At 35.5% G+C, this 22096-nt stretch overlaps 4 protein-coding genes across 4 annotated transcripts; 2 read left to right on the plus strand and 2 right to left on the minus strand.

The window, feature by feature from the left end:
* Positions 1 to 6985: 6985 nt before the first annotated feature.
* Positions 6986 to 8798, plus strand: LOC108813655 (lipid phosphate phosphatase 1). Its single transcript, XM_018586274.2, has 2 exons — positions 6986 to 7322; positions 7695 to 8798. Exons 1-2 carry the CDS (start codon positions 7272 to 7274, stop codon positions 8613 to 8615), a joined length of 972 nt encoding a protein of 323 aa, XP_018441776.1. The 5' UTR covers positions 6986 to 7271; the 3' UTR covers positions 8616 to 8798.
* A 136-nt stretch (positions 8799 to 8934) lies between these two features.
* Positions 8935 to 11227, plus strand: LOC108813654 (amino-acid permease BAT1). Its single transcript, XM_018586273.2, has 8 exons — positions 8935 to 9116; positions 9192 to 9452; positions 9542 to 9560; positions 9653 to 9872; positions 9940 to 10121; positions 10216 to 10505; positions 10585 to 10714; positions 10796 to 11227. The coding sequence occupies exons 1-8, from the start codon at positions 9013 to 9015 to the stop codon at positions 11141 to 11143; spliced, it is 1554 nt and encodes a 517-aa protein (XP_018441775.2). The 5' UTR covers positions 8935 to 9012; the 3' UTR covers positions 11144 to 11227.
* Positions 11228 to 16514: 5287 nt separating this feature from the next.
* On the minus strand, positions 16515 to 17346 carry LOC108832693 (E3 ubiquitin-protein ligase RHA2B). Its single transcript, XM_018606148.2, has one exon. It carries the CDS (start codon positions 17251 to 17253, stop codon positions 16795 to 16797), a length of 459 nt encoding a protein of 152 aa, XP_018461650.1. The 5' UTR covers positions 17254 to 17346; the 3' UTR covers positions 16515 to 16794.
* Positions 17347 to 21246: 3900 nt separating this feature from the next.
* On the minus strand, positions 21247 to 21657 carry LOC108832692 (uncharacterized). The gene has a single exon (XM_018606147.2). The coding sequence runs from the start codon at positions 21655 to 21657 to the stop codon at positions 21247 to 21249; it is 411 nt and encodes a 136-aa protein (XP_018461649.2).
* Between the last annotated feature and the right edge of the window lie 439 nt (positions 21658 to 22096).

A 22096-nucleotide genomic window follows, 5' to 3' on the forward strand; every position in this document is an offset into this window, starting at 1 on the left:
ATATGCGATTAGATTGCATCTGACGGCCCTCCAGGTTTGGTGTTCTATACAGCTGTAAAACGAAAACACCGCAATAAAAAAAAATACAAAAGGAATATACCTTTCACGACTTTTAAATTAAACCCCAGACTTCACGTTCAATTTAATATTCATCTTATGCAACGTTAATAATATTATTATTCCTTTTTATAATAATATTATAATTATCGCTGTTTTTCCTCCTTAATTAAATTTAAAGGATTCTTTTGAGTGAGTAATAATACCATATAAATAAAAATGTATTGTGAGGACTGAGGAGCATATTAATTTTTTGCTACTATAAGAGCATATTATTACTACCATAAGAGCATTTTTTTATTAACAACCTGCATAAATACATGCATGCACATATTTATTTAATATTCTCTGTTTTATAATAAGTGTCATTTTAGTCATTTTTTGTTACGCAAAAAATATCACTTTACAATTTTAATACAAATTATATTTATTTTCAGCTGAAAATTAATTACAAATTGCATTGATTTTACAAATAATTTTATTTATCTCAAATATTATAAGTCAAAATATGTAATTAATAATAACGTACATATATTTCCGTCACTTTCTTAATTTGTGTAAAAATGTCAAAATAACACTTATTCAGAAACGGAGGAAGTAACCGATAACATCTTTACTATAGAATATGAAAGTGTTGGATATTAATACCAAATATGTAGATGGTAATTATATTGCTCGATAATAGGCTTATGAATTGGATTAAAGATTTGAGAAAATTTTAACGCTGCCTAAAACGAAGAAAATCTAAGATTTAAGAAGATTTTGAAAAAATATTATTCAAAAATCGAAGTACATAGCTAGCTGGTAAAGAAAAAAAATAGTCGACCAGAATTACGGTAATTTAAAAATCTAAAGAATAATTATTTTAATTATCTTTTAGTTAACTATTTTCAAAAAAAAAATCATCATCCTAGAGTTATTTTTCCGCAAGACCTCTCCTGTGAAAATATGAAACTCTTCAAACATGACTTATATTCCTATTGATTCTATTTATATAACTAAAATAATATAAACATTTATAATATATATTTTTGAAGAAAATCTTTTTCATTTCTTCCAAAAAATTGTGGTTTGGTGAATACATGTAATTCAAATTAGGCATGAGACTTATTATCCAAAATCCGGATCTGATCCGAGATCCGCTTCGTATCTGCTTCGAAAATAGGAATTTGGGACGCTCGGATCCGAACCCTGATATTAAAATCAAAGATCGGTCAAAACCAAATCCGGATCCGGATATCTTAATTTTTAGATCCGGATACCCGAATCCGGAACCGTATTTATAAAAATATTAAGACTTGTTTAATTTTATTAATAATTATTTTTGATATATTAGTATTTATTCATAAACTAGTTTTATAATACTATATTTTTAATTTTTAAATATTATATTTATATCTATAAATCTTGTATAAATATTTAATTTATGTATTATTTTAGAATATTCATATTTTTAAAATTATTATTTTTATTTTATTAATTATGTTTACGAATCCGGATCATGATCCGGATATTCGCGGATAGTATATTATATAGACGGATTCCGGATATCCGGAAACTCCGAATCTAGAACTGAATACTAAATCTACGGATGCGATGAAGCTGAATCTGGATTAGGATACCCCAAATTTTCTGGATATCCGAATACGTCCCAGCTCTAATTCAAATAAGGCCGATCCAAACCTGTTCCACAAAAATAAATTTGATCGACGCTTATATCCGCAAAGGTAAATTTCTCCTTAGATACTGTTCTCAACGAAAAAATGTTTTAAATATATAAAACTTTGCAAGTGAAAGTCTGATTGGTAATGTCTGTAGCTTTAAAATTTTTGCTCTAGAAAAAAATATTTGTCGTGGCTTTACGTTTTATTTCTGTAAATTTTATAGAAAATGCTAAAAATTGTTTTGGATATTTAGCTTTGCAGAATACTTATACCATAAGTTATTTCAAAAACTGTGGTTTAAATAAAAACTTAAAGCTTGATTACTCTGAATTTAGGACTGTAGATAGCACCTAGAGCAACTATTGTTTCAACTTTTGGAAGGAGAGGGAGGGAAGGGGTGTATTCAACCGAAAGTTTTAGGTGCTTTTATTAAAATGATAGATCTATTGTTATTCAAACATGAATTTTAAAAACTCATTTAGTATCAACAATTATTGAAAATATGTAAAGTTGAGTAGTTTTAAAGTTTTTGGGTGATTTTGTGATGTTTGGGTGGAGTTTTTTAGTTAAAAAATTAAAACTCAAAATCTCATAATTTTAAATGATATTTTAGAGTAGTTTAACAAAAATCACATAAATATCTACAACTTATTGAAACCATCTAGAAGCCTAAATCACATCAAATGTTAAATTGAATACTTCTACTTTATATTTTTTTCATTATTTGAAAAAACTTGAGATTTACTATGGCCTAAAAACACCTCTAGTAAAAATCGTCTTCCATAGAATTTCCATAACTCAAATCCGAAAATAAATAATAATATATTATATATATACACAGATACATATATTCAGATATTTTTTTTTTGGTCAAACATATTCAGATATTTTGGAAGAAGAACTCCTCCATTAGAAATGCTCTAACTAGGTATGTTTTATATAGTTAGAAACTGTATATGAAACACTAAACCACTGATTGGTGAATGATGGAGACATAGAGTTGCCAGTATTATATTATTACACATTTCACAAATTATATAGTAAACATAATATTTTGATTTTTTCCGCAAGTTAGTTATATCTTGATAATGAAATCACGATCTGAATACAATACGAAACTTAAAATATAGAAAATGTTGTTATATATGGTCTTTACAAGTTTTTTTTTTGGTCGTTACAAGTTTGATGCCAATCTTAAATATATACTGGCAAAAGATAACCGGTCTTGACCACAGTCTCGTGAATCGTTGGCTTATAATCTCAATCCATTATATATATATATATATATATATATATAAATCTTTGAATTTGTAAAAAATATAATTTCTTTTTGCTTAAATATTCGTAAATCAATGCAAAACACGTCAAAAATTATATAATATTTTTGAACTTTAAATTATATAATTTTTTTACTAAATTGTTTATATATATCTCTAAAAAGTCTCATGATTGATCATGTGGCAAAGACATGGTGTCTAAAATCAACGATAACAGAAACAATCTCAGTCTCTCGTAAAATACATGTAATAGAAAGCTCTCTGGTCTAATATAGTTTAACCTCAAAGTATAATGCTCAACCAAAGCTTTTAAACACTCGTTTACTAACCTCTCGAACTTTAAAAAAAACACAACAAAGACAAAATCTAATTAGTTTTATGTAAATGGTATAATACGACAGATTCTGCGAAATAAACTGCTAGTTTTTCCTGGAACTTGTAGTCCCAAGTTGTCTGCATTGGATACGAAAGGGGTTCGACCTTTTTCCTCAATACGAGGACAAAAGCGATTTAACGCAGGCTGTTCAGAGATTTTTTAAGAAGCTGTTAAAGTAATATATAGATTATAAATAACATGCCGTCGGTTATATCATTATGGACCAAACACGCGGTTTCAACGTAGCTGTGGCGGAGCCATCTCGCTAAGTGACGTCATCAACATTCCTCGTGACTTTTTTTCCTTTTAATTTTCTTTCCCGCAGTATTGAATCACCAACAACAAAGCATATAAATGGTAGGAAGATTGTTTCAACAAAAGAAAAAGGTAGGAAGACGAGAGCGAGCGCTTGCATATAAATGGTAGGAAGATTGTTTCAACAAAAGAAAAAGGTAGGAAGACGAGAGCGAGCGCGTGGAGTCAAAGGAACTTGGTTAGCACTGTAGGACTCGCGTCAAAAGCTCCAGGCGGCGCTCATGCAATCAGCCTATTTGTTTACAGTTTTATCGCCAACTGTAATACTATTTAAACAATTATAAAAATAAATAATCAATAAATTCCTCACCTTAATCTAACTTTTTGCACTTCGCCCTCACTATTTTAACTACTTACACTTTAGTCCCCCCCCCCCCCCCCCCCCTTATTATTTATGTATCACATTAAGCCGTGAGGGTTTTCTTTCTTTCTAAAAGGAAATCAGAGATAAATGATGATCGCCATTTTTAATACTAAAAAAATTTATCCGAGGATATAAAAATCATTTTACAATACAGATTGGGGATAAGAGCTTTTCAATAAAGATAGGTTATAATTTTATATTTATTGAAAATAAAAGAAGGTGGGTGGGTAGGTGTTGGTTGATTAATTAAGAAACTATAAGAGAGACCCAAAGCAAACCGAAACTTGCAAGTAATAACAAAACTTAATACAGTTACAAACTTACAACCAACTCCAACAGATTACATTTCATTATCTAGCAGATTACATTTCATTATCCAGCTTAATTTGTTCTTCATCAAACACTTGCATATGTGCATTATCTTCCATCCCATTATTTTATTTTTGTTGACTTTCAGTCAAACTTTAATCTATCAAGTTTATCATTTATATTCTGCTCACCAGGTCAACTCCCTTGCTATGCCACTAACAATACATGGCCAGATTAATATACTCCGCTGGGTGAAGCTAAGAAAATTACGACAATTTTTAAGATCAGTAGATAAATATAAATGAGCATATATTGAGAAAACAAAAGCAAGTAACGTCCCCTTCAAAACTAACGTTACGTTTTGGTCAAAAGAAAAACTAACGTTCGGTAATCTCATACAAACGAACGATAAGATCACATATGCATCCAAAAGAGGTTGTTTTTGACAGAGATGTGAGGTCTGAAATTCCAAAAATGGTTAGATACTTTCCTTTCATTTATTAAGTAAAATGATCGGGATATATTTACACATATAGATACAGTGATACAGAACTAGTTCGTGGATGGTCCACCACGTTAACATGTCATGGAAATAAAACATTGACTTATCCACTTCATATTAAAATAAACACAATTTGGGATAATTAGAAGAACAGAACTAAAGCAAAGTTTTTATAAGCATAAGATGATGAATTAAAATTGAATGTGATCAAACTGGAACATATAATTGTTGAAGAGAATACATAAAACTGTGCATTCTATTAATGTGTATTCACTTTCTACACAGTGAGTAGTTTTTACTTTTTACAATCAAATATACAAAATGGACGTGAGCGCGTGTGCGCGTTACAGAGTGATGAGATGATTAAACGATGTTTTAAGCAAAAATGAAATGCAGAAATGAAGGAAACCAAAAAAAAAGAGTAAAGGTAGTTCCAACAAATAAACAGCTAACTTTAGCTGGCAACAAGATTCACTCCATCGTATACTTTTTATCTGTACTTAATAAGTATTATTCGTTTTACAGTTTTTTGTAACTTTTTGGTGTCTCGGAGGCCGAGATGTCGTTCAAAACCTTCGAATTGACTTCTTCTTTTTACTCTTATACCTTAAAAATTATTTACTTACCTCAAATAGAAAACCTTTTAAAACCATTCTCCCATTAGCAAGACAAGAATTATATGAATATTTATTTTTGCAGAATGTGAACTAAGAATCATTCTTCACTGTCTTCTTCGTGTGTTCCCGGGACTAAATAAAATAGGTGTGTTGTTGAGTCGTGAGTGCAAAGGCATAGGCCATAATCAGGTAAAATCTGTAAAGCATAAGAAGTTCATAATGTATGCAAGGAAAAGATGTATCCACAATTTAAGGGTGGGCCAGGAAGAAGCCCACCACTTACTGGACCCACAAATCCCACACACTCCACATAGACACATTTTTACTCATTATTAATTTTGCGTTTGTATAGTTATTTTTACTATTCTTTTCTCCAAAGCAATAAATACTACATACACATTATGGTCTATATTTTGTTTTTAAAATAGAAACGAATAAAATCCCCCTTAATAGGAAATGAATCGTTTGAGAATACAAGTGATAATCTTTAAAATTTTCAGTAGAGATAAATTTGAGAATTGAAAAACTTTTTTTTTCAAAAGAAAACATAGATTAAATGGAAGCGAAATTTTGGATAACAAGACAGATTTCAAAAACAGTTAGCTAAACCTAAAATAAAAAAAAGTAAAGGTTATAAGTTTGGAACAAATATTTCGGGTAATTTAAGAAAAACAAATAGGGAAGTTCCGAAATTTCTGAGAACTTGAAACTTAGGAAAACCGAGGTATAAATAAGTAATTTGAAAATTTATTTAATAAGTATTTTTTTATGCTTGTTTGAATAAAATAAATGAATATGAAAATAATATTTAAATATATTAGAGATGGAAAGGGAAATGAAATAATCTCTTGAAATACACAAAGCTGAAAATAAAAACAGAGCATCTCTCAGTCTCAGGTCAGAGCAAGTTGGCAATGTACTCCTAAGTAAAACCAAACAGACTTGTGACTTTTTTTACCTGATTGCGTGACTCCATCCTCTTTTTGGCTACTTTCTCCATCAATGAGATCCAATTTTGGATTACTTCATTTTCTTTTTAGCTAAAAGATATTTAGATTCTCTCAGTTGGGGGATCTTAACTAAAACGAAATCTGATTTATATTCGCATTCATCTGAAAAAATCAGAGGCAGATCCGATAATGTGATATCTCGAATATACCAATTTTTAATAATTATAATAATACTAGTTGAAAGGAGAGTGAAGAGTTTTACACCGAATCTGAATTTTCCTACTAGTTGTGATTTGCGAAATGATTCTCACTGCATTTGAAGAAAACTTGAGAGCATGATGCTTCCAAACTCTGTGCGCTTAATTAGGTGTGAGTGTTGTCCACAAGACCACAAGGCAAAGAGGGATAACAGGCCCACATATTTGGCTAATTAAAAGCCCACGTAGATAGATATTCCCAGCCCCAGGCCCATATATATTTTGAAATTCAAATCTTCCTTGAAAAAAGGTAGGACCCACGCGGTGTGGAAGAGAAGGCCCGAACTGGACCGGTAAAGAGAAGTCAAAAAGTCAAACACGAAAAGAGCATTCAATCTGACGCAACGAAGCAAAAGAAGAAGAAGAGGAGGCAGTTATAATCAACTCCCCTCTGTTTCTGTAAACCGTCAAGTAGAAAGTAGAAACACGACAAACGCGTTCTTCACCCTCCATTCCCATCCCTCTTCTCCTTCTTCTTATTATTATACATCGTGCTCTCAGTTTCTATTTTTGGTTCTCGATCCGCACCGCGTGTAAGCGTTGATCTGTGAAGAAAGCTTAATCAAAAATCTTCATTGTTCTGATGGTATTTGGATCGCTTTTCGCTCCTCTCAAATTCTGGGGAAATACTCAGGTAAACCTATTCGAGACTCTCTCTTTTCAAAAAAAAAGAAGAAAATGTCAGCTTGCTAAGTTAGGTTAAGGTCAACGAAAATATAGTTAATGGAACAGTGTGCTTAGCACAGCGAATCAGACAGCCAAAAATGGGCTGGATGTATAGTAGAGCAAGTCCTGTCGTGGTAATAACAAAATAAAAATCAGCCCTCTATTACCTGATTTATACCATTGAGAATGAATTGCATTCCGTTGTTATTACGCTCATCCAAACCAGACACTTCAAACCCTAATCCTCAAATATTATTAATATTATACACAACTCCCTTTGTTAGATTACAAAAGTCTGACTAACTTGATTGTTGCTTTCTGTGTTTTTTTTTTGGAACAGGAGCAAGAGCCGCAGAGAGGAAGGATGCAAGAGATAGATCTTGGCATTCACACAATAAGAAGCCACGGAGGAGGTCTCGCCTCCAAACACAAGCACGACTGGATCATACTCGTGATCTTGGTGGGCATCGAGATCGGCTTGCAACTCATCTCTCCTTTCTACAGATACGTCGGCAAAGACATGATGACAGATCTCAAGTACCCTTTCAACGACAACACCGTCCCTATCTGGTCAGTGCCCATCTACGCAGTCCTGCTTCCTATCATAGTCTTCCTCTGCTTCTACATGAAGAGAACATGCGTGTACGATCTTCACCACAGCGTTCTCGGACTGCTGTTCACGGTTTTGATTACTGGTATCATCACCGACTCCATCAAGCTCGCAACCGGACGTCCTCGTCCTAACTTCTACTGGCGTTGTTTCCCTGACGGGAAAGAGGTGTACGATGCGTTAGGTGGTGTGGTATGCCATGGTGAACCGGGAGAAGTTAAAGAAGGTCATAAAAGCTTCCCGAGTGGACACACGTCTTGGTCATTCGCGGGACTTGGTTTCCTCTCGCTCTACTTGTCTAGCAAAGTCAAGGCCTTTAACAGAGAAGGACATGTGGCTAAGCTCTGCATCGTGTTCGCTCCTCTGCTCGCGGCTTGCCTCGTGGGGATATCGCGTGTGGATGACTACTGGCACCACTGGCAAGACGTCTTTGCTGGAGCTCTCATTGGTCTCTTTGTCGCTGCCTTCTGTTACCGTCAGTTTTACCCCAACCCTTACCATGAAGAAGGATGGGGTCCTTACGCGTATTTCAGAGCAGCACAGGAACGAGGGTCGCAACAAAACGGTGATGCGTTGAGGACGATGTCTCTGCAGGTGGAACCAACCTCTCTTGAAAACATGGAATCTGGCACTTCCACTGCTCCAAGATGATTTAATTCTTTTATTTTCATTATTTGCTATTTTCATTTTGGTCGATGGTGAGAGCCTGTGGATGCTATAGTTTGCATGTGTGTACTTTTCTTTAACTCCTACGTGTACTCATTTACATTTGTAAGTAAATCAACGCTTTTTTGACTGGAGAATCTCGAGATTCTAGTTTAAACAGCTGTTTTGCTAAAAGAAACAAAGATGTCAGGTAATAATAGAGTTTGGTACTTTAGTCGTATCAAGCTACCAATAAAAGACTTGTCTTTTTCTTAAGATTAAAAGAAAAAAAGCAAAGGTTGGACTTTTTTGAGGGGTATCTTTAAGTGCGTAACAGAATAAATATCTCATTCGTTTTGTACATCTCAACAACCTTCCAAGCCCGAGGGAACATACAACTACTATGGGAGGCTTCTCCGGTGATCAGTCTTTAACTCCCTCCATGGATTCCGGCCAAGCCCGCCTCAAGGAGCTCGGCTACAAGCAAGAGCTCAAGCGTGATCTGTCGTCTGTCTCGTCTCCGCTCTTTCCCTTCTTTGACTAGTTGTGAATTTTTCTTTGCTAAAACATTTGACTTTCCAGGGTCTTCTCCAATTTCGCTATCTCCTTCTCCATCATCTCGGTGCTAACCGGAATCACTACAACCTACAACACCGGTTTGAGATTTGGCGGTACAGTTACTCTTGTATACGGATGGTTCGTGGCTGGAGTGTTCACTATGTGTGTGGGGTTATCGATGGCTGAGATCTGCTCCTCGTACCCAACTTCCGGTGGTCTATACTACTGGAGTGCTATGCTCGCTGGCCCTCGATGGGCTCCTCTTGCTTCTTGGATGACCGGCTGGTGCATGCTTCTCTTCTCTCTCTCTCAATCATTTATCCGAAAAGCAAAGCGTCTCTCTCTCTAATCTCTTTTTTTACATAATCTTTCAGGTTCAACATCGTTGGTCAGGTTTGTAGTATGACAATTCTGACCAAACTTTTACTTTTAGATCAGTTGTTGTGTCTTAAGTAAAAAAAAAAGGTTGTGCTGTGTGTTTGCAGTGGGCAGTTACGGCTAGCGTTGACTTCTCTCTGGCACAGCTGATTCAAGTCATCGTGCTTCTCTCCACCGGCGGTAAAAACGGCGGCGGGTACGAAGGATCTGACTATGTTGTGATTGCCATCCATGGAGGAATCTTGTTCATACATGCACTTCTCAACAGCCTCCCTATCTCCGTCTTGTCTTTCATTGGACAGCTTGCTGCTCTCTGGAATCTACTCGGTACCACCTCTCATCTCTTTGTTTCTGTTTCAAGTCTCAAGTAACCTAACAATTATCTGTTATTCAGGGGTTGTGGTGCTCATGATTCTGATTCCTGTGGTTTCTACCGAAAGAGCCACAACTAAGTTTGTCTTCACTAACTTCAACAGTGACAATGGACTCGGCATTACAAGCTACGCTTACATATTCGTTCTGGGGCTCCTCATGAGCCAGTACACTATTACAGGATATGATGCCTCTGCCCACATGGTTAGTATGGAAACAAATAAATGGATTCTGTCTCTTATTCTATGATTGTTAGAGCTTTTCTTGATGGCTGGAATAAAATAAAAAAAAATTGTAGACTGAGGAGACGATTGATGCAGACAAGAATGGGCCAAGAGGAATAATAAGTGCAATTGGGATATCAATTCTGTTTGGATGGGGTTATATATTGGGCATAAGTTATGCTGTCACAGACATACCTTACCTCCTGAGTGAGACCAACAACTCTGGTGGGTACGCCATTGCTGAGATTTTCTACTTAGCTTTCAAGAGCAGGTTTGGGAGTGGTACTGGAGGAATCGTGTGCTTAGGCATTGTTGCAGTTGCTGTGTTTTTCTGTGGCATGAGCTCTGTTACCAGTAATTCTAGGTATGTGTATGTATGTATGTATTTGCGTTTGGTTTGAGGCTTAGTGGATTTTGATCATATGTTTATGGGATATAATCAGAATGGCTTATGCGTTTTCGAGAGATGGAGCGATGCCATTGTCTCCCTTATGGCACAAAGTGAACAGCAGAGAGGTTCCTGTTAACGCGGTTTGGCTCTCTGCTTCCATATCCTTCTGTATGGCCCTCACCGTAAGCCCTTTATCTCTCTTCCTCTTCTTTGTGTGTGTCTCTGTGATGGGATTGTTGTTTGATGTGATAAAAAACTGGCAGTCACTGGGGAGTATAGTAGCGTTCCAAGCAATGGTGTCGATAGCAACGATTGGACTGTACATAGCATACGCAATACCGATTTTTCTAAGAGTTACACTGTCACGCAAAACCTTTGCAGCTGGACCATTTAGCCTTGGGAGGTACGGTATGGTGGTTGGGTGGGTGGCAGTCATATGGGTTGCAACCATCTCCGTCCTCTTCTCACTCCCCGTGGCATATCCTGTAACCGCTGAGACACTTAACTACACTCCAGTGGCAGTGGCTGGCTTGTTGGCCATAATCCTCTCGTATTGGCTTATAAGCGCCCGCCATTGGTTTACAGGCCCTGTCTCCAACATTCTTAGCTGAAACAACTTTATAGTATTTTTTGGGGGGTTGTTTCATGTTTGTTTTCTTATTTATATTATATAGTAAAAGGCATTCAAGATGCAATCTACCCTTTCTACATAAACAAGCATCATATCTTTTCTTTTTAACTGGAAGAGTATGAAGAGTTGGATCCATAACTGTTATTCCCACAAAAACCACTTATGAGCTTAAACTAAACAACATAGAAAATCAAATATTCCGGTTTGAGATGATACCGGGAAAGCTTCCATAACCATAGAGTCCACCACGGCTCGAAGAAAGCATGCCACGTACTAAGATGGAGTTATTGCAAGAGCAGTAGTACTTCTCCCCGAAGAAGAGAAGAAACTACACTTCTCAGATCTTGCTGGAGGAGGTTGGTTCCTGGAACCAGTCGTCTCTCTATCTCTTAAAAACATCATCTCGAAGGCCTCAAAACAATCTGAAAAAGAGCATTTCTCACATTGCTTGCTTCACCAGATATCTAAACCAAAACCATCATCGGAGGAAATAAAGTAAAAGCAAAAAAAAAAAAGCTGAATCACTAGAGATCTGGCTGTATCCAGAACCAGCCGTAACAGTAGATGTTTCAGCAACTGTGATCGCAACTAACGCTCTGAGACTGAGACGATACCACCGTTCAGCTCTTTAAAAGATGGCTTAATAATGTCCTATTAACAGCAGCTTCGGCCACAACCTGCACGACCTGTGACATACAAGAAAGGACTTACAATTGCTCTCTCATTTGTCTTGAAATTTTACCTACTAACTAGTAATCACAGCTAGACAGGAGGAATTTAGTAAATAAACAATTCAAATGTTAAATAACTCACTCAGAAGCAAGACAAACAACGTAAAGGGGAGGGAGGCTTTATGAAGACAAAATTCCCAATGTGACAGATAAACCTTGCTTCACATATAATTGAAAGGACAAGAGTTACTACAAAATTACCTTTGCCTTTCAATCATTCTTAAGAGAGCAGTAAGTGTCCTGTGCATACCTTTGAAACGTGATTTCATCTGATACAAAAATGTTAGCACTTTTGATTAATCAACTTCATCTGATACAAAAATATTACAACAAAAAAAACATAAAAAAAATCAAAGAATCTTCAAAATTTCTGATCTCTTACTTCTTATCTCACATCTGTCCGTCCTCTTCTTGAAAAGGCTATGTGCTTCATGAGTAGAGCTTAAATCTTCAAATCTCGTACTTGTGCTTCCGCATGTTGCTTGAGGAGGAGGAGCAAATCTGATGAATGGCTTCCCATTCACCATCTCCGGAAAGCTCTCTGTGGCGACAAAAAGTCCATGGCAGTATGGACATTGGACAAGGCAAGGTCTTATCAAGATGACCAGCTCTCAACGGGTATTTTCAAAATTACATTAAATAAAAATATTCTATATTTATAGCAACTTATTAATAAAAATATTCTATATGCCGTCAAAAAAAAAACAGTAGAGTTACTTATTAAGATTTTCTAAAATGAGATATATATAATCATTTTATTGAATTTAACAACTAAATAATATAATAAAATTTAAAATCTAATAAATTTAGAGTACTATTTAACAATATTCAGTAATTTCAATTTAACAAAAAGAATGTTATGATTATCAATAAAAACAAACAAAAATATCTTAATTTATATTGATTTATTATTTTTAAAGCATTTTAAAAGCGCGGATGAGAATTTAGTTGTTGTTTAAATCAAACAAAAACAAAACAATTAAATCCAAATAAAATCAAATTCCTAAATAACCGAACAGTTCCTATATTTCTATATTTTTTTACTGAAAACCAAAATCCTTAACTGAAACGGTATCAAACTTAAAACCAAAAATACAATCCAAAAGCGAATCGAAACGTATAAATATATAAGTAAACAATCAAAAATAATTTTGCGCATCCAAAGCGGATACTTTCCTATTATTTTTTTTTAATATCAAGAGCATACATATATAATTAGAAACATAGTCTATAACTAGTCTAAGATAATTTAGAATAAAAATCATCATCTTGTAGACCTAAAAGCGCGGATACTATCCTAGTATTTTTTAATATCAAGAGCATACATATATAATCAGAAACATAGTCTATAACTAGTCTAAGATAATTTAGAATAACAATCATCATCTTATAGGCCTAGAAAGCAACAAAAACTAAAATACGCGCTAGAATGAGGGGTTGAACATCCGAACTTGTGATTAACAGCCACACACTCTAACAAACTAAGCTATTCCAGCCTCACATTAAAGATTTCCATTATTCAAAATTTTAATCCTAACTCGTTGAAAAATGAAACTAATAAAATAGACCTCAAACTACAATATAGTTTCGAATCTATTAAAATAGAGTCTGATTTTTTATCTACTATTTAAAAGTCATCATAAGACCATTTGTTTAACATGTTTTATTTTGTAATTTATAATCATTTAAACAGAATATCAGATGAATTTTATTTTAAGAAAGATATTTATCTGTTATATATTTAATGAGTTTCAGCAATTTAAAATGTACCAAAATCGTGCTTATTTGCCTATATTTTAGGAAATATCAGTTAATACACAAATATTATCATAAAGAAAAATTCAACGATTACTAACAAAATGTTATTTTGTTTTATATATAAAATATTAAAATAAAATAATAAATAATGGAAAAGAAGTTAAAATGGCGGGTTAACTATATTTATTTTCATATGTTATATTTATATAAATTTATAAATTATTTCTCATTTAAAATGTAATTATCTTGAATTTAGAATAAATGTGAATGCAAAATAAAAATACGTAAAGAAATTCAATATATATATATATATATATATATATTAAATTAAAATGAAAGCTTATGTTAATTATTTATAAGAAGATATGGTTTCAAAATTTTGGTCAAATGCAAAATTATATTTATTTTTGAACTGTTTCTGTATAGTTTAAATCTCTTATATTTTCTTACAATGGAATAAAATTTAATATGAAATATAGAAACCAAAATACATCATGTATTATTGTAGTTTTATTAAATATAAATATTTACAAACTACCTAATTTTACAACAAATAATTATACATAATTTTAATTAATTCATATAGCAACAAATAATATAGTTTTAATAATATATATAGTTTTGAATAATTTAACTTTCAAATATAAATTTTTGAAATTATAATTATCTACACAATATTATACCATATTATACTAATGTATATTTTCATTAAAAATATACCACGCTCATTGCTAAGCATATATTTGTTTTTAAGAAAATTTCAAAATCAGATTTCAAATATAAGTGACCATCTTTAGATTTTATAAAACCTATAAAAATGTACTTGAACTCTAATTTTTAAATTTCAAATTGCGCATTATTCCTACATTAGACATAAGTCCACTACTTCCAAAATTCAAAACCTATACTCAACTATCAAAAGAGAAAAGAATACTCGGCTGCTTTGTGGTTTGTTCAAGTTATAGTCCGTGCAAACTACAAATTCCTACCGAGTCATGTCTTTTAGATTGTTTCGCCAAAAGCCTTTCTTGTTTGTTTTCCAAAATCCTATTCAATTATTAGACTCTTCTACGCTTAAGCAATTATATTTGGAAAAAAGGAAGAAAGACCTAGAAGTAATTGTATAAGATTGTGATTTCATTTGTGCGGAAATATTCTGTAGGATTCAACTTGCGCACTACATTACACACAAGTCGTCCACTATTCCAAAATTAAAAACCTCACGTTTTGTAAGTAGAAAACAAATGCAGACATTTCCCGTTTCTGGTTTTGAACGGTTGTGATTCAATAATTGACATCTATCTTATTAAAACAGGACATTACAACTTCTTCTAGATAGATTTTTAAAGGTGGACCTCATATATTTAAATTAAATGTTTTATTCTTTATATATAATATGTACCATAGTCTAACTTTGCATTGATATATTTCCTTAAATACATTTCTTCTTTTTGTCCATATTCCATATATGATTTTTACATTTATTACATGTCGATTTAAATAAGATATATACTAAGAATACTAAAAATATTAATCGTTCTATAATTACCATATACAATTCATTTTAAATTGATCAGTATACTTTCATTGGCCATATTAATTTTATTAGTACGAATAACATTAGGTAGATAAGTCATAGCCACATACATAAAGATATGACTATTCTTATAACTACATTGGGCCTAATCTACTTTCTAAAACAAATAACACATAGCTTCATATATTGTATAGAATATAGTAATATTGTATAGTATTATATTTATACATTAATACTAAAAACAAACCAAACTGAAATATAATATATATCGAAAATGCTTTGAACCATTACACACAAAATATATTAGACTTTAGAGATAAAATTCACTTTGAAATTACGTAATAATTATTTTAAAAAATTAAATTTCGTAATGTACAAAAAACATAAGTTTTATATAAAATTTTGTATTACAATAAAAAGACACAACTCGCGCTTGCAAAGTGTTATTTTACATACGAAATACAGTTTTGATATTGTTCTTTAAACATAAAATTGAATTATACAAACTCGATACTACATAAAACTAAACAATATAAAATACATTTTAAAAATAAAACCCGTGCGGGTGTGCATATGTTTATATAATATATAAATATATATTATGTTACACATATTTTCATATAAATAATACCCCAATGTAAGTTTTGTATGATAAATGTTGAAAATACAAAAATATATAGCACTATATATTTTAAATAATATAGAAAAAATCTACTTTACGTTATCATAAATTTTAAAAATCAAATTTAGTAATTAAACACATTGCTTATTTAAACACATTAATACACATTGTTATTTATCAAAATTTTATATTAATACACATTGCGAGCATGTATAACATTTAGTAAAAAAAAATTGATTCCCGTTCGGTCGAGCGGGTCATGATCTAGTTTTATTGTTAAAATGAGATCAGTTGCAGAATCTGAGCTCAACAAAATAACTCGTTTAGCAGATTCAAACAGGGAGGCATGTGATTTGCAAATTTCCCATTTTTTGTTTTTTCTCTTATATAATATAATTTAAATCTTCTGAGATCTTACTAAGTAAAGAATAAGACTTTGTGTTTCAGCTAGGAGCTAGCTATTATGTTGACTTGTGTGTTTTGGTTAATAGATTTTAATCAGGATTAGCTGCTGATTGGGTTGGGATTGGCTTAGTCTAAGCCTCTAAGGTAAACTTTTGGGATAAACTCTAAGAAGGAAGGCCCTATGGCATTGAACATAAGTGCAAAACTATAGACATGGGTCACATGGCAAATGCTGTTGCTGGTGTGTTTAATTAAAGGACTGATTGAGGTCATATCTAAATAATTTGAAATGCAGGAATGTCACAAATTAGCTTTAAATTTTTATAAATCTGAACAAGACACAAATCTAAACACAAAAAACACTTCTCATATACTAAAGATTTACATCACCACCTGTCCGAAATTTCCTCAAAAAAAAAAAAGAAACGAAAATAAAGAAGTGAATTTCGAGAATTCCCCTTTTTGAAGAAATAATTACCCAAAAGAAAAGAGGAGAAAGCAACGAGATCAAAAACACACCCCTCAAACTCTTCTTCTCTCTTTCCTTTCCTTTCTTTTTTGTGTCATAAAGAGAAAATTCAATGAGAAGCAGTGACTGCTGAGTGAAGAGAGATCAGTTCACCTTCTCCATGTCCATGTGCAAGCAACGTAGATCTACAAAGCGGGCAACTGAAATTGAGATGTTGTAACCAACCTTCCAAACAGTGCTTGTGGAACACGTGTCTACAATCCAGTTTCCTCACTTCTTCTCCGGTCTTTAGCGTAGACAAACACACGATGCAGTCTGATGCGGCGTTGTCAACGTAGCTGTAGGAGAAGAGTCTGTTGAGTTTGAGCTGGTCGGCTAGCACGACAAGGTTCACGAGTCCTGAAGTAACGGAAGTAGCATGGTCGTCGTCGTCGGTGATATGAGGATTAGAGGCTGAGAAGCGGAGAAAGAAGGAGCGAACGTGTTTGAAAAGAGTAGCGAGGAGAGCGACGAGCATCAGAGGGATTGAATCTGATGAAACATCGGAGAGTTGACCTTGTAACCCCATCTTCTTCTACAAGATGTGTGAGAGTGTGTGCTGCTCTGCTCTGCTGAATCCGATTCAGTTTTAGAGATTTGCTATTTTTATTTTGCTCCAATCTGCTCTCTCCTCTTTATATATGCAAGAAGACGAGAGAGAGAGATGAATGACACACAGGCCACGTGTTGCGGGACCCGTCTCTTTGCTCTATGTTAACCCTATCAACATCAGTCATTCTCTTTCTTTCCATCTTTGCACTATTCACCCTAATAATTTCATTTTATTACAAATATACCCAAATAAGTTTGTATTTTCTTTTTCCCCCTCCCAAGGACCCCAACTTTTTTATGAAATTAGGAGGAAAAACAGAAAGAAAAAGAATTTCACAAACGGTTCATGGTTGAATTCACGCGGAAGGAAGAGGATCGTATTCATGACGCTCTATCTGTTGTCTCAGAGATAAGAATTTTAACTGAATGATTTCTTATTGCTTTTTGAGAAACAACGTACAATGATCTCTTAAATAGATCATCAAAGCACAACTAACAAACTCGAAACAGACTCCTACATTGACGTCAATAAACTGACTCAGTTTAATGACTTATTCAAACTCCTAAAAACCAAGAAACTTCAACAACTCGATGACTTGTCTCTCACGCATAGCCGTTTATTCTTCATATCTTTCCCTAAACTGGAACTCCTCCCTTCCAGTTTAACTTTCTTTAGCTCCAACTCCCAAGCTCTTCCTCTACTTCTCAAATGTGTCCCGTTTCACCGCCTTGGTCATGAAATCCGAAAGCTGCTCCAAATTTGGACAATACTCAAGTTGAATGATTCCGTCGTTCACAAGCTCGCGCAGAAAGTGAAACCTGACATGTATGTGCTTGCTTCTTCCATGTAATACCAAGTTCTTTGACAGTTTGATGGTTGAACTGTTGTCGCAGAGCATGGTAGTTCCTTCTTCTTGTTTAGCTCCAATCTCTTCTAAGATGTTTCTGAGCCATACTCCCTGACAGGCTCCATACGCATCAGCTACAAACTCAGCTTCCGTTGTCGACAGTGTAACTATGGGCTGCTTCTTGGACGCCCAAGAAACAGCTCCACCACTCAGCATGAAAACGTAACCAGACGTGCTTCTTCTATCATCAACATCTCCAGCATAGTCACTGTCTGTATACCCAATCAATTCGTCTTCTCCTCCCTTCTTGTACTGGATTCCATACTCACTAGTGCCTTGCACATACCTTAGGATTCGCTTAGCCGCCAACATATGTATCTCCCTCGGTTCTTCCATGTATCTACTCACAAGATTCACTGAGTATGTTAAATCGGGTCTGGTAACAATGAGATACCTGAGGCTTCCAATGAGCTGCTTGAACACTGTCGGATCAACTGCAGCACCTTCACCTTCACCTTCCTTAGATAGCTTCTGCCCTGGAACGATTGGATTCTTGACTGGATTACAGTCCTCCATCCCAAACCTTCTCAAGATATCCATAGCATACTTGTGTTGATTGATGAAGATTCCATCTTGATCTTGTATCACTTCAACGCCTAAGAAGTACCTCATTCGCCCAAAGGTCTGTCATTGAGAACTCCTTCATCATTGACTCCTTGAACCCTTCTAGTAATGCAGCTGAGTTTCCAGTGTAAATCAGATCGTCAACATACAAGCTTACTATCAGGATCTCTGCTCCACTCCTCTTCACGAACAGAATATGCTCACAATAATACTTCTCAAATCCCTCTCTTGAGAAGTAACCTTCAATGCGAGTGTACCAAGCCCTAGGGCTTGTTTCAAACCGTAGAGTGCCTTCCTCAGTTTGTAAACCCTTCTTGTGTCTTGTTGATCTTCAAACCCCTCTGGTTGATCGACATAGACATCTTCTCTCAGCTCACCGTGTAGGAAAGCGCTTTTCACGTCCAACTGAAACAGCACCCAACCTCTTCGTGCTACTGTGGCCAAGATGACACGAATCGTATCCCACCTCGCAACCGGTGCAAAAACTTCATGAAAGTCAATACCTTCTCTTTGGTGATAACCATTTGCCACCAATCTCGCTTTGAACTTGTCTACTTCTCCCTTCTCATTGTACTTTGTCTTGTAAACCCATTTCACTCCAATCACTTTAGCTTCCATAGGCAGTTCTACCAGCTCCCATGTATTATTTTCTTCAATGGACTTTATCTCTGTTTCCATTGCATCTCTCCATCTCTTGTCTTGAACTGCTTCTCTGAAGTTCTCAGGATCTCCTGGGGGCAGCCACCATAACGTACTCTTCTTATTCTTCCTCAACAAAGAGCCCCACGTAATCCTTCATCCAAACAGGTACTGATTTTCTTCTCCCACCAGACTCTCTCTGAGCTGTTCCGCTTGTGTCTCCCAGCTCAGGCTCGCCTTCTTCTTGTCTCAGAGTATCTGTAACCTCTTCCTCAGTGTTTACTTCTTCTTCAGGTTGAGTTACTTCTTCTTCACCTTCTTCATCTGTCTCCTCTACTAGTCTCTCCCAGACATAGCCATCTTCTTTCTGATTTTCTTCTCATTCCCAACCATGATCTTCATCAAACTTCACATCTTTGCTTATTATAACCTTCTTTGTCTCTGGGTTGTAGAGACGATAACCCTTTGACTCCTTGCTTACTCCCAGCAAGACACACTTGACGCTCTTCTCGTCCAACTTGATCCTTCTCTCATAAGGTACCATCGCATAAGCAATACAGCCGAAGATTCTGATGTGAGCGATTGAAGGTTTGTGACCGCTCCATCGTTCTTCTGGTATCGTGTCTCCAAGTGCCTTAGATGGACTCCTGTTTAGAATGTGAACAGCATACTGAGCCGCTTCAGCCCAGAACTCCCTTGGTACAGAGATACCAACAAGCATACACCTAGTCATGTTCATGACTGTTCTGTTTTTCCTCTCTGCAATGCCATTTTGATGTGGTGTGTACGCAGTTGTTAATTGCCTCTTGATACCCTTCTCTTTGCAGTAAGCTTCAAACTCTTTAGAGTTGTACTCTCCTCCTCGATCTGACCTTAGGCACACCAAAGCATGTCCAAGCTCTCTCTACTGCGGCTTTGAAAATTTTGAAAGTCTGCAGAGCTTCTGACTTCTCTGCCAGAAAGTAAGACCAACATTTCCGACTGTAATCATCAATGAAGTTTATCATGTACCTCTTGTTGCTTGATGATACTGGTGTAATGGGTCCACAGATGTCTGTGTGGACTAGTTGCAGGCCACGTTCTGGCTTCCACACACTCTTCTTTGGTATGCTTTCACGATTTTGTTTCCCCTTCATACACACATCGCACAAGCTCTTTCGTTCACTCATCTTGAAAGGTGTAAGTCCCAGTACCATCTCCTTCTCTGCTAGCTCTTGCATTCCTTTGTGACTGAGATGTCCAAGTCTCTTGTGCCACAGCTCTTCTGTCTTTCCTTCTGAGACTTGGAAGCACTTCTCTCCTTCATCTGTTTGTTTCATCTTTGCCACAACGATGAACATGCGGTTTTTGCTCATCGTGGAATGCATCAGCAGCCTTCTCTGTTGTTTGTGCCATATTTCACAAACATCATCCTCAATGATGATTCTCAGCCCCTTCTGTTGCAGTTGACCCACGCTCAGAAGGTTGTTCTTGAGACCCGGCACAAAGTAGACTGATGTAATGGTGTGTGCTACTCCATTGATCCTCATACTGAGATTTCCTCTTCCCTCAACTTTCATTCTTCTGTCATCTCCTAGTTTCACATTTGAACGAAAGCTACTATCAAGATCTCCAAACCAGCTCCTGGTTCCACACATGTGGTTACTGCAACCGGAGTCAAGGAACCAGACGTGTTCTTCTTCTTCATGGACTATCTCCACACGTGCCATGAGTAACACATCTTCTTCAAGCTCTGCATAATTGGCGTTCTTCTCCCAGTCTGGACACTCATACTTGTAGTGCCCCTTCTTGTGACATTTGTAGCATTCAACCATCTTCTTATTGAAGCCTGAGCTTCCTCTTCCTCTGCCTTGATAGCCTCATCGTCCTCTAAAGTTGGCACTTCCCCGACCTCTACTTCCATCAGACTTCCATCTTCCCTCTATCTTCAGAGCATGTTCTTCTCCTACGTGTCTGATTAGCTTCTGCTCATGCACCATTAAGGAGCTCTGCAATCCATCAACCGTAAGATCCTTTATGTCGTTGGATTCCTCAATCGCACACACAACATATGTGAACTTCTCAACAAGCGTTCTCAAAATCTTCTCTACCACCTTTGAGTCAGCCATCTCTTCTCCAAGATTACGCATGTCATTCACCACAAGCATTACTCTCGAGAAGTACTTTGCTATGGCTTCTCCTTCCTTCATCTCCAACACCTCAAAGTCACGTCTTAGCCTCTGTAACTGAGCACTTTGAACCCTCTGGTTCCCTTGGTACTTCTGCTTCATTGAATCCCATAGATCCTTGGCCGTATCCTTCTTCATGATTGTCTTAAGAATTGACTTGTCTATTGACGCAAACAAGTAATTCTTCACCTTGAGATCCTTCAGCTCCTTCTCTGCTAGCTCAGTTCTCTGCACACTAGTGAGAATCACGTTCCTCTCCGGTCTTGTGATCCCGGTTTCAATGAGCTCCCACCACTCCTTGGATCTGAGCAGATTCTCCATCAACATGGCCCAGTACTCGTAGTCTCCGTCAAACTTCGGAATGCTTAGCAATGAATCCTTATCTCCCATCTTCTTCTTCTCACACCAGAGTCGTAATAGGCTCTGATACCACTTGTTGTCTCAGAGATAAGAACACAAGTTTTTAACTGAATGATTTCTTATTGCTTTTTGAGAAACAACGTACAATGATCTCTTAAATAGATTATCAAAGCACAACTAA

The sequence above is a fragment of the Raphanus sativus genome, chromosome 4 (genome assembly GCF_000801105.2).
Source record: "Raphanus sativus cultivar WK10039 chromosome 4, ASM80110v3, whole genome shotgun sequence".
NCBI classification, from domain to species: Eukaryota; Viridiplantae; Streptophyta; class Magnoliopsida; order Brassicales; family Brassicaceae; genus Raphanus; species Raphanus sativus.